At 37.1% G+C, this 13,068-nt stretch overlaps 1 protein-coding gene across 1 annotated transcript in view; it reads right to left on the bottom strand.

Annotated features, from left to right (window-relative positions):
• Positions 1 to 8,444: 8,444 nt before the first annotated feature.
• The window catches only part of METTL15 (methyltransferase 15, mitochondrial 12S rRNA N4-cytidine), a 411,527-nt gene continuing 406,903 nt past the window's right edge, over positions 8,445 to 13,068 (bottom strand). The window contains exon 6 of the mRNA XM_082270210.1: positions 8,445 to 8,886. Coding sequence (XP_082126336.1) covers positions 8,453 to 8,886 — 434 coding nt within the window. The 3' untranslated portion in view covers positions 8,445 to 8,452. The remainder of the gene's footprint in view (positions 8,887 to 13,068) is intronic.

Genomic DNA, 13,068 nt, shown 5'->3' on the forward strand with positions numbered 1-13,068 from the left:
CACTACCCTCTCCCCAGATTAAGGCCAGCCATAGACAGAGTAAATTTCTTTCCTGCAACCACGGGACAGTGTTGATAAGGGAATCTCTCTCGCCAAGCCATTGTGTTGCTTCCCCCACAGTGAGAACACAGTGATTTTTGCTAGTGGTTATAACAGCCGTTAGTGATAATCAAATGTAAAATTCAGCAGGCTGATTGCACCCAAGTTGATCGATCGATCAATCAACTTGGGTACATTCAGCCTGCCCATGCATGTTCGATTCCAAAATCAAACTGTCTATGGCCAGCCTTACAATGCTGTTGTCCAAAGGTGTCTACTTTACTACTACATCCAGAATGCAGACACCTTAAGACAGGAAGTGCGTTACCGGCTGGATCACCAGGTGAAAATCAAGGTAAAAAGCCATAAAAAGAAAATGAATACAGTCATTACTGTGCAAACTTAAAATATATATATATATAATTGACCCTACAAAAAAGTTTCATTTGAAAAATTCCAGGCAACAAGTGAAGGCATTCGGTAGTCTTCTAAGGCTATCCATTAACCACTTGCCCTCCGCAGAAGGTTTTACCCCCTTCATGACCAGGGCATTTTTTGCTATTCAGCACTGTGTTAATTTAACTGGCAATTTATCGGTCATGCAACACCATACGCAAATGAAATTTATATTTATATTAATTTGTTTTACAAGAATTGTGCTTTCTTTTGGTGGTATTTGATCACCACTGGATTTTTTAATTATAGAAATAAAAAAAGACAGAAAATGTTGGAAAACAAAATCCTATTTTTTATTTCCTGGTATAAAAACATATTGAATAAATCACATTTCTTCTTAACCCCAAAGCAGGTGGGGGATCAGTTATCCTGACTGGGCGTCATATGACGTCCAGGAGGATAAGGCTGAAGTCAGGACGTCAGATTGTGATAAAACGTCAGGAGGAGCGGCGTACTGACATCACTGCATTTGCTTAAGTCTCAGAAGGACAAGAAATCCTTAAAAGGAGAGGCTGAAGAGAAAGCTTGGCAGTGGAGGGATGGGGAGGAGAGGCTGTTTTTTTCTATGGATTCCTAAAGCTCTGCTGCAGCAGGATCCTCTCTTCTTCTCCTTCTTGTGCGCTGCTTGACTCAGCTAACTCCTGTGCCCGGGATGCAGCATTGCATTCTCTTCAGCCTCCCCTTTAAGGATTTCTTGTATAAATGGATCTTTTGTATGATTAAGTGGATCTGAGCATGAGGAGAAAAAAGTGCATAGAAGTAGAGGAGAAGTAACCGATTGCCTTTGACTTTCTGTGAATATTGGTCATAAAGGCCCATTGGACACAGGACACCTAGCAGGATAATGTGGAACAAACCACAACTTGTTCACAGAGAGGCTTGATGGAAACTGGCTACACAGCTAAACATGTGTCTTTAAATCCAGATCTTAGGATGCCACAGCCCTCCCCCTGGCCCTGGATTAACTTCAGGATTGCCAGAGATCCATTACATGCTGTTACCTTACAGCAGTAAGGTAAGGGTGTAGTACACCCGGAAGAGTGTTTGATCTATTTCTTCTATTTGGTGCTGGAGTCACCTGTTTATTTGTTCACTTGATCACAGTTTCTGATCATTCACATTTTGAATATAAAAATTCACATGAATAGACTATATATTAATAAGGATGTTCATCCAAGCACCTTAAAATAAAATAGAAACAATGGTACATAGTAGTACACAAGACCATCTAAGATGTGGTCTTGGGAATAAAGGTGTTTTTTATTGTACAAATGTAAACCATAAACAGGGTATTGATAACAAATAAACCATATATTAGCTGACGTAAATTAGATTTGAGTATGTTTGAAGACACCTGACCTTTCAACTATAACTTTAGTGTATACCTGTATTTACATTAACTAATGGTTTTAACTTTTCAGATATTTTCATTGTTACTGGGTCTGAACATTGGGTCTGAACATATGTAGCAGTCTAGGGAGAATTAACCGATAGATCCCATATTTTGTCAACTTTTTGTGGGCAACTGCTTGATTCATAAGTAAGTTTGAGAGAAGTAAGGGTTTTATTCACTAATGCAATCCATTCCCCCAAAGAGGGTGTAGTGGAACAATTGCATTGCTTTTGCACTAATATCCTAGCAAGAAAAAAGGGGATGCAAAGTAATATTCATTTAAAGTTATCCATAAAAAATCTGTTAAAGTAAACAAGTAAACAAAATGTTGGGTTACAGATATTTGATCTATCAATAAGTTTTGGGACAACTCCATAACATATTATTAAGATGTGTGATGAGTTAGATTGAAGCACCAAAGTTGAATTTATTTATCCTTGGAAGAGGAAAAAAATGGGAAAATGGAGGCACAGAGCTGTATTTTGTGTTTTATTCATGACTCTAATAAGACCGTTAGTCATGTTTTCTTTTTAGAACTGTAATGATATTTTGTACATATCCTTTTTCTTATTGATGTATTTAATAAAAATGATGTATAACTTTTAACTTAGTTGTGTTCAATGTCCTTACGGTACCATGAAAGTCCTCTGTGCCTCCATTTTCCAATTTATTTCGTGTTTCAAATTAGGATGAGGGTACCTTTGTATATTTCAAGCAGCATGAAATTGTTGTATATCCTTGGAATAGATCACAGTTTGTGGATAAATGAAAAGTACTTCCTTCCATTCAGTATATGTGTAGTTGGGTATTGTCATGGTCCATTTCCTTATAAGCTTCTCTAATTTTGTTTCTTTAGACTCTAGTAGTTTAGCATAGTATGAGAAAAACAATTTTCTTGACTACATAGCAAGGATTAGGCTCTTCTAACAGTATTCATTTAAGAGACACAGAAAATGACCACTACTAAGCCGAAGCTCAATGTTTCAGTTGCAGATATTTATAAAAATAAATGTGAGGAATAGAGAAGAGCTGGATCAAAACTGGGAAAATGTTATGAAGAGATGATCATAGAGATGATGTATATGAATAACACCAACACATGCCTTTCCCTGCATATCCTCTGATTTAGGAAATTTCAATAGTTGTGGGTATAGTGAGTTCTGAAAATCAGCAGACCCTAGAAGCCAGATAAAGTTTTTAAGTATTTTTAAGGAGGTGGATTTTAGAAAGACACCATTAGTATTATAGAGAAGTTGCCTATACACAAGGTAAGCTAGTGTTTCGTATGAGGAAATAATTGTGGCTTTCAAAGCTGTACTTGCTATGTCCCTAGAAGGGTGTACCAACCAGTGTATATACACCAATTTTGTTGCCAAAGAGTATCAGTTGTGGAGAACAAGCCAATCATTTGCTAAGAAGCTACAAAGTACAGTAAAAAAAAAAAAAAAAGAAAGAAATCAGGAGGGAGCTGATAGTTTTAAAGACTTTCTAGTGGATTTAGACAGGGGGTATTACAGAAAATAAACATGTTAGCAGTTATATCATTTTAAAAAGATGTATTCTTCCCATCAGATTTAGTAGAAGAGCAAGCCAGTGTATCATTTTATTTTAAAAAGATTTATTCTTCCCATCAGATTTAGAAGAAGAGCAAGCAAGTGTGTAATTTTTTTTTTGGACATCATCATCAGGGTCACATTATTGTCAATATAATGGTCACGAGAATATATTTTTTTATTAATGTAAAAATATTTAAAATTAGTGGGGATCTGTAAATGACAGTTTAGTGATAACTGAATAGGGTTATTATTTTCTGCGCCAAAGAGAGTAGATGTATACCATTTCATTTTAAATCCTGAAAATGTATCAAAAGCACCTTCTCATTTTAAAGTAACAGTTATGTTCAAACTTTATAGGATTATTGAAGTCTTATCATACTGGGGAACCACTCCCCAGCATATTATATGCTCAGTTGGTGTGCCCAGCTCTTACTTTTTAAGAACGTTACTGCCACCAGCTCTATATTCCTGTCATTCAGGCTACTGCTGCTGTCAATCAATGGGCTAGGAGGAGGAGGCATCATGGGAGTTGCAGGAAAGTGGCTTTGCCAGGTTCCGTGTGTATGTATGTATGGAATTATAGTATTCTAGTCCTGGCTGAGAGAGTGAACAAATTGATGTTTTTTTTTTTTGGAGCTTGCTAGGGAAAGGAAAAGCCCACAAACAGGAAGGTGGATCAGTAGCTTGGGGACCAGGCAAACAAGTAGGAGAATTACGATTTCAAAAGAAGAAAACTAAGCATGTAAAGCAGGCATATCCAAAGTCCGCTTTAATATGGCCCCACAGGTAATTTGGAAAAATACATTGTCATCATTCATGACTATTATTGCTGCCATGATTAATCATCATCGGTGGGTTCATTTAACACTGTTATGTGGTTAACCCTTGTGTGACTGATAAGGGAGCACGCATGCTCCGAATTGAAATAAATACATTGTAAAATCTCAGTTAATGTCAGTTTGTCTAAATCAGTTATAAATATATTTGGACACAACATTTATACTTGGTGTTATGTTCCTGATCATATTTTTTTAACTTAAAAATTGACAGACAACCTTTATTACCAATAATATGTAATGTACTTTAAAATATTCCTGACATATTTCAGCTTCCTGGATTTTTTTTTCATCTGCCCTTCAGATATGAAAAGCAGAGAGATTTAACACCTGTTTAGATTTGTCATCCATGTGATGAAATGAAAAGTATGCCGTTTGCAATAAACTTTGCATAAAATAGTTAATTTGCATTTAATTTTATTGGTCCAAAGAATGTCAGGCAAAATGGTCAGCCTTCACGCATGTTCACTTCATCAAATCTGGCCCTCTTTGAAAAAAGTTTGGGCACCCCTGATGTAAAGTAACTGTGAACCTCCTCTAAAATATAAAACATGATCAAGGTTTAATGTTAATTTAATGGAAGCAAGTATAGGTGATAACTAGTTGCCCACAATAAATTCAACTGCTTACAATATAGATAATGCAGGTATATGTTTCATAATTGCTTGCAGCCACAGTGGCAGCTGAAACATTAAATATAATATTAAGAAAGATTATGTGCAAATATAGAATATTTGAGAGTAAGAGAGATATGTTGTTTTGCTAAAAGTTGTTTACTGTTCTGGAGACTTGCTAGAGGATTTTAAACAGATTATTTTTTCTTTCTGTGTTTTAACAATATGTTGGTTATGTGTCATCCTTCAAGCCTTCCATTGTAACTGGGAATACATTTTGTTTCTAAACACAAATATGCAAATTTACCATATAGCATAAATGTGTCTGAAGTTAAATTGGCAACCCTCCATATTCAAATATTTTGACACTTAAGTTTTGTTAAGATTGTATTTCTGCATAAACATTGTAATGTTATCTTTCTGCAAGCTTAACATGCTTATAGACCTTACACAGCAGTTGCCCAAGATCAAATTGGGTGGCTGTTTCTGTCGGGAGGGAACATTAATAGAGCAGGCTAGGAGACTTGTCCTGATTGTGGTTTACCTTCTGAAATAAATAATGCTATCAGCATCTGACTTTGCTACTTATCTGCTCACCTTCACTTTTACATGAACACGAACCATAGGCCAAACATGGTACCACTGGCTCATTCCACTGTCTGAGGGTAGTTGTACTGTCCATTTATGCTCATCCACACTGTCTATTAGTTGCCTAACTTTAAATTATAATTAAAAAAGTAACCTTTATAGCCAGATTCAAAAGCTTAGCCTGCTTCAGACAAGCATGGTAATAAGATACGTGTCAATTATATATTCTCTTCGCAATCTCATATACCCTATATGGCCAATAGTGAACACCTGACCATCACACCTATGTGTGCTTGTTAGACATCTCATTACAGAACATGGGCATGCTAACCTGTAGCCTGAAGGTAGGGGTGGAGATGAAAGCTTATTTCTGATGATTCTTTCTCTATGTACCTGTGCCACATTTTAGCATAGGTACATAGATTAAATTTTTTTAATTTGGACAGGTACTAGTAATGAGATATATAAATAAAAAATGTGAAAAATATCCACGCTCAACAAGCTAATAACATAAAAATGAAGATGAGTAATATATTAGCAGCCAGAATAAATTTTGTGGATGACAAAATATAAATAACATAAAAAGCCACTTGCAGCGTTAAAAAAAAAACAGGTGTATATAGTCCAAATTTCAGTGGAAGGGAAGAGATGAAACCCCCACACCAACTTCAGTGTGAAACAGAAGCACACCAGCCCACCATGTAGATATATTATCTCCTTACAAGAAGACAGGTGAAATGAGAAGTATATCAAGGGCCTTCCCAAAAGCCAACATCAGATGGATGATTCAACACTCTAGCCGGCTAGTATGGTTCACACTGGATCAATGGAATGGATCCAGGATAGGTATCTGATAATAATCCTTCACTGGGCTAGACTCTCCGAACACAAGGAGCAAACCCACGTGACAGATATAAAAAGCTCATTGTGAAGTATGTTTGGCAAAATGACGTTTATTAAAATTGTACTTACAATAACATGGGTAAAATAAGCATAACAGGATATCCAATGCCACGGCTCTAGCGTGCTTGTATCTCATAGGAACCGGCTGACGCATTTCAACCAATAGGCCATCGTCAGGGGCCTGCCTATTGACACAAGCATGCCTCCTTATTCTAAGAAACCAGAACTTGTGTCAATGGCCAGGACTGGCGTTAACTGGACATTGACAACCGGAACTATCGAAATCTACGTCTGATGCGTTCCAAAACCCGGAAGTGATGAAGTATTCTATATCGGGAAGTAGTCAGCATGGATTCCCCAGTACAAATCACATACAAGCCTGAAAGTAATTAAAAGAAAAACATTTTTAATTATTTTCAGGCTTGTATGTGATTTGTACTGGGGATTCCTGGTTGACTATGACCCCAAACACACCTCCAAGACAATCACTGCCTTACTGAAGAAGCTGAGGGTAAAGGTGATGGACTGGCCAAGCATGTCTCCACATCCAAACCCTATTTAGCATCTGTTGGGCATCCTCAAACGGAAGGTAGAGGAGCGCAAGATCTCTAAAATCCATCAGCTCCGTGATATCATCATTGAGGAGTGGAAGAGGACTCTAGTGGCAACCTGTGAAGCTCTGGTGAACTCCTTGCCCAGGGGGGTTAAGGCAGTGCTGAAAAATAATGGTGGCCACACAAAATATTAACACTTTGGGCCCAATTTGGACATTTCCACTTAGGGGTGTACTCACTTTTGTTGCCAGGGGTTTAGACATTAATGGCTGTGTGTTGAGTTATTTTAAGGACAGCAAATTTACACTGTTATACAACCTGCACATTCACTACTTTACATTGTACTATAGTATCATTTCTTCGGTGTTGTCACATGAAAAGATATAATAAAATATTTACAAAAAGGTGAGGGGTGTACTCATTTTTGTGATATACTGTATGAGACAATCTTGGATGGAATGCCTTGCTGGCTCAGTGATAAAATAAATTGTAAGTGTGATCATTATGCTATAATGGTTAGTTTTAATATGTCAATTTGTGTTTCATGCATATTGCTAACATTGTGGATACAATATTATAGATTTAGTTCCTCCTATCTATCTGCTGAAGAAGCAGGTTTATTATAGGAAACATTCTGAGAATTGGTATCATCCCTCTGCAAGTATTGGGAAGATAAACAGAAAATTAGAAATCATTGAATAAATATAATACGTATGAGTTAAGCAGCTGGTTTTAATACGTAAGGAGGACATTGTGTGAATAGATAAATAAAAAGAGAACCTTTGTATTGGCATCTAACCTTGTTAAATATGGTTTTAATAATGTCCTAATGTGAACAAAAATAAAAGGTCCTACATTTTAAGCAGTCTTCCTGAAAGTGTCTTTGGATATAGGTAAAGTCCCCTATCGCTAATGTTTTGTTTAAAGCGTGTTAATATGGAGTTATTCTCCCCAGCCTTAACAGCTATAACAGTCTCTTATGAGAAACTAGTCACAAGATTTTGAAGTGTGTCTGTACGAGTTTGTGCCCTTTCAGCCAAAAGAGCATTTGAGGCACCAAGCACTGACATTGAATGAGAAGATCTGGCCCACATTCGGTGTTCACGTTCACTCCATTTGTGTTCAGTAGGGTTGAGGTCAGGTCTCTATGCAGACCATTCAAGTTTCTTTGCACCAAACTCATGGACCTAGCTTTGTACAGAAAAGGGCATTTCACTGTGCCACTAGGTGCACAGGAATGTCCACATTTTATTGGCTATGTACTGTAACGTATGTGTGTAAGCTCTGGTAAAACATGGCCTGGTAACAGCATAAGGTCCACAAAATGCAGTCAAATTATAGTTACACAGTCTGAAAAACAACTATTAAACACACAATTTTTTTTTTGTTTATCAAATAGTAGCAATTTTAATACAAACAATCATATTTAATACATACATATTGTACATTGCGGCATTTTGTATCAACTCTAATTGATAAATTACTTTTTTCTAGTTAACAAATATTCAAGCTATTATAGCCTAATGGCAGCTCTCAGTTTGGCGGACCTTCCCCGTGGATTTTCAATAACATTTTGATACTTTGGTACAATAACTTTACGTTGTAAAACATTCCATGTAGAGTTAGGCCCTGGACTTGTTAACTCTTCATCTTCATCTATCTCTGTGTCTTCCCTCTGCCCTTGTCTAATCCATCGTCTAGCACTCATATTAGGTTTTTCATCCATTTGTATTCCATGCAAGAATCTCTTGACTATTCGGTCTTCTAAGGAATGAAAGGAAATAACAACAAGCCTCCCACCAGTTTTCAGAAACTTCTGAGCTGTCTGGAGCCCTGCGTAAAGTTCATTAAGTTCATTGTTAACAAAGATACGAAGGGCTTGAAATGTCTTTGTTGCTGCATGTGCCGGGCGCTGAAGTAGATCTTTGCGACTATACAAACTCACTCCTAAAAAATAGTAAAAAAGTATTGAACTATATTATAGTACAGTAATTATGATAGTCATGCACATCAAAAATACAATCAAGAAAATCAAGTGTTGCACTTTTTCAGATGACCTCATTGCACTGCAAGGACTAAAGAGACAATGTCTTGTCTTGCCTTTTTAAAATTACAGTTTCACATTCAGATATATTTGAGATTTTATCTACTCATATTATAAAATAGCTATGCAGCGAAAGAACCCTTTAAGAGATGGCTAACTGTACTGTGCATGCTCTATTTGACAGAACCCTACTCTCAAAGACAATATGTTTTTCAGCACGAGCAGAGCGAACTGGACATTTGATTTAGGGGAAAGGTAACAGACTGTATTTATCCAAAAATGCTTCTTTGTAATTATTCAATGCTAGTAGTAGCACTGACACTCAACCAAATGTTTGGGCAAAAAGTAATGCTGTCCATATTTAACATTTTATTGCTAATACCAATCAGCCTATGTGCCTGCAGACATAGGAGAATGTTTGCCTAACTGTTTACAATCAGGGAAAAACTGCATTTACAGTATATACTGTAAGCCATCCCTATTTGTAAGCCTATTTGGTAGATGCCAGCCATTAGTTAACGTGAATGGTCTTCCTGGATAGGACTTATGTAATATCGGACACGTGGAATATTTATGCCTATATACAGTATCTGCAGATTATCAGCCAAGATAAGTTGTTTTAAACCTGTTTCTATTATATTACTTAGATACCATGTAGGACACCTACATAAATTAAGGCTGACAAATATATGATCAGCTACTGAAGACAGAACTGGTATGGCACATGTGTGCTGTTCTTGAACAAGCGCTTTTACTGACTTTGACCAAAAGATGGCTAAGGGTGCAATGCACTTGGATCAGTCAAAAGGTCCCATCAAAAAAGCTAAAACTGAGTTTTTCTTAATTCTAAACACTGAACTGCAGGTGACCTTGCTTCCCAATTCAGCTTTTTCACCTATTACACAGTCCTCATATAGTGATTGAAAAGTCTAGTTTTTTTTTTTCAATAAAAATAAATAAACATGTTATACCCACCTCCTCTGTGCAGTTGGTTTTGCACAGAGCAGCCTGGAGTTTCCTCTTCTCGGGTCCCTCTTCAGCTCTCCTGGCCCCTTCCTCCCTTTGAGTGCCTCCACAGCAAGAAGCTTGCTATGGGGGCACCCAAGCCGAATCACAGCTCCGTGTATCCATTCAGACACAGAGGTGCGGTTGGGGCCCGCCCCTATCTCTCCTCATTGGCTAACTGACTTTGACCGACAGCAGCAGAAACCAATGGTGCCACTGCTGTGTCTTAGCCAATGAGGAAGGGAGTCTCTGATGGCTGAGACAGTCGTATACATCACTGGATCTAAATGGGAATCAGGTAAGAATTAGGAGAGCTGCTACACACAGAAGGTTTTTTTATCTTAATGCATAGAATGCATTAAGATAAAAACCCTTCTGACTTTACAACCCCTTTATTTCTTCCACTCTGTAACATGTGCTCTCTACTTCTCCTTCTCACAGTGTCCTTTCTCCTTAAACTCACTTTCCTTTGCCCTTCTTCTCTACCCTAAATCTTAAATATATATCACCCTCACTGCTGTCCTCCCCTTATTGCTGCACCTATCAACTCCTGCTGATTTTGTATGTATGTATATATATATGTATATATATATATATATATATACATATATATATATATATATATACATACATACAAAAATGTTTTGCATTTAATTTCTATTTTAAACTGAATAGGTTGTTTTACATATGATCGTTTACAATCACTTTATTAGAACACCAATGGAATGCCTCCTTCAGAGACCATCGGTCTCTACTATCTCAACTGCCAATATGCTCAAATAGACAAGAAATGGCTTCTCATAGTGTATCACGTAGTGTAAATTTTTAGGGTAACGTGGATGTTTCACTGGGTTTAATTTTTTACAATACAAAGATGTGAAGGAACTCCTCTTCGTCAATTGTGTTTCACATATTGATTTGTGTAAAGTTTGAGTTTATAAATAGTATAATATCATATATTTGTTTAACTTCTATATTTACAAATTAACATTTAATGCAGTGTGTATCTATGACAATCAGGGGGAAAGATTTACTAAAACTGGCACATTCAGAATCAGTTGCAGCTGTGCATGGTAGCCAATCAGCTACTACCTTCAACTTGTTCAATTAAGCTTTGACAATAACATCTGGAAGCTGATTGGTTTCTATGCAGAGTTGTACCAGATTTTGCACGCTCCAGTTTTAGTAAATCCCCCCCCCTCAGTTTAACCACTTTAGGACCGCTCACATTGCTGCTACTGCGGCAAAGTGGCACGATCCCGTCCAGCGACGTAGACCTACGTCGCTGGACTCCTCCCCCCGGAGGCGCACTCCCGCTGTTTTCAGTCACAGCGGGAGTCGGCCAGGGGAGGAGCGGCGGCGATCGCCGCTGCTCTTCCCTGATCGTCGGGGAATCTAGTTTGGAGATCCGCCCGCCTGTTTAAACAGAGCGGGCGGATCTCCTAAGTGACAGAGAGTGACAGATTGCAGTGTTCAGCATAGCTGAACATGCTATCTGTCCCTGACTCACTCAGTCACCTCCCCCCACACACGTCAGTAAGCACTAGGCATACATTAACCCCTCCCTCTCCAATAAAATTAACTCCTTCCCTGCCAGTGTCATTTTTACAGTAACAGTGCATATATATAGCACTGATTACTGCAGTAACGTCACTGGTAACCCCAAAAGTGTAAAAAATGTAAGTCAAGGGTCCAATCTGTCCGCCGCAATGTCGCAGTCCCGCAAAACAAATCGCAGATCGCCGCCATTACTCGTTAAAAAAAAAACACCATAAATTACAGAAATCTTTCCCTTAGTTGGTAAACGCAATAACTTTTGCCCAAACCAATCAAAATACGCTTATTGTGATTTTTTTTTTACCAAACATGTGTAGCAGAAAACAAATTGGCCAAAAATTTAAAAAAAAGTTTGATTTTTACATTTTTTTGGGGGGGAATTTCATATAAAAAAATGTTAAAAATATTGTTGTTTTTTCAAAATAAATGCTTTTTTTGTTTATAGCGCAAAAAGTAAAAATCGCACAGGTGATCAAATACCACCAAAAGAAAGCTCTGTTTGTGGGGAAAAAAGGACTTACATTTCATTTGGGTACGGCGTCGCACGACCGCGCAATTGTCAGTTAAAGTCGCACAGTGCCGAATCGTAAAAAGTGGCCTGGACGTAAGACAGCAAAATCCTCCGGTGGTAAAGTGGTTAGCTTGTTCAGTTAATGACCACGCCAGTTAAATTTATTTCATGTAAATGTGAAGGAAGGGGTGCATATGTCCCTGAAGTGATTCATTCTGCCTCGTTTGTAATCTGTTCTCCCCTTCAATTCAAGCCTATTTCATGGAGCAGTTTTAAATCTATTTGAAAAGCTGTTGCTTGTTTAGAATGGGCCTTCTGCTGGAGGAACAAAGAATTAGTAATATTAAATGTTTACCAGATTTTTTGGTAATTTTTTAAAATATATTAAAAATCAATAAATGTGCAAGGTATTGAACCTAACATAACAAGTTAGATGGATCTGTTCCTTTCATTTATAAGGATCTGTCTTAATTTAAAGAATGAATGACAGGCGACCAGTGATCATAATGAAAAAAATATTACAACCCATTTCAATTGTTGATTTGCAACATCCTTTAACTTTTACACATGATCAGTTGATGGCATTTAGGAAAAAAGGAATGCAGTTTGAAGGCAAGAGTGTGATTTTTTTTGTCTATTCTGTTTAAAACATGCTTTAAATTTATTTTCTAAATAATTTATACATCATTTTTGAAGACACTGCACACATTGAATGTACTTGTTTATTCATATATTGCCACCACATTATATTACTGCAGAAGGAAATTATTGCATGCATAAATTGATAATGTAAGGATTCAAAGACTCACTTGGGAGGATGTCAGCTGAAGACTTAACGGAGCAAAAAAAGAACCTTTAAAATGTACCTTCTACTATCCTCCTTGCCTACTAATCAACATACAAACCAATCAAAACATGCTTATTGGGATTTTTTTTTTTTTTTTACCTAAAATATGTAGCAGAATGCAAATTGGCCTACAATGATAAAAAAAATGGATTTTTTTTTTTTAAT

The sequence above is a fragment of the Pelophylax lessonae genome (genome assembly GCF_965119305.1).
Source record: "Pelophylax lessonae genome assembly, chromosome: 10".
NCBI classification, from domain to species: domain Eukaryota; kingdom Metazoa; phylum Chordata; class Amphibia; order Anura; family Ranidae; genus Pelophylax; species Pelophylax lessonae.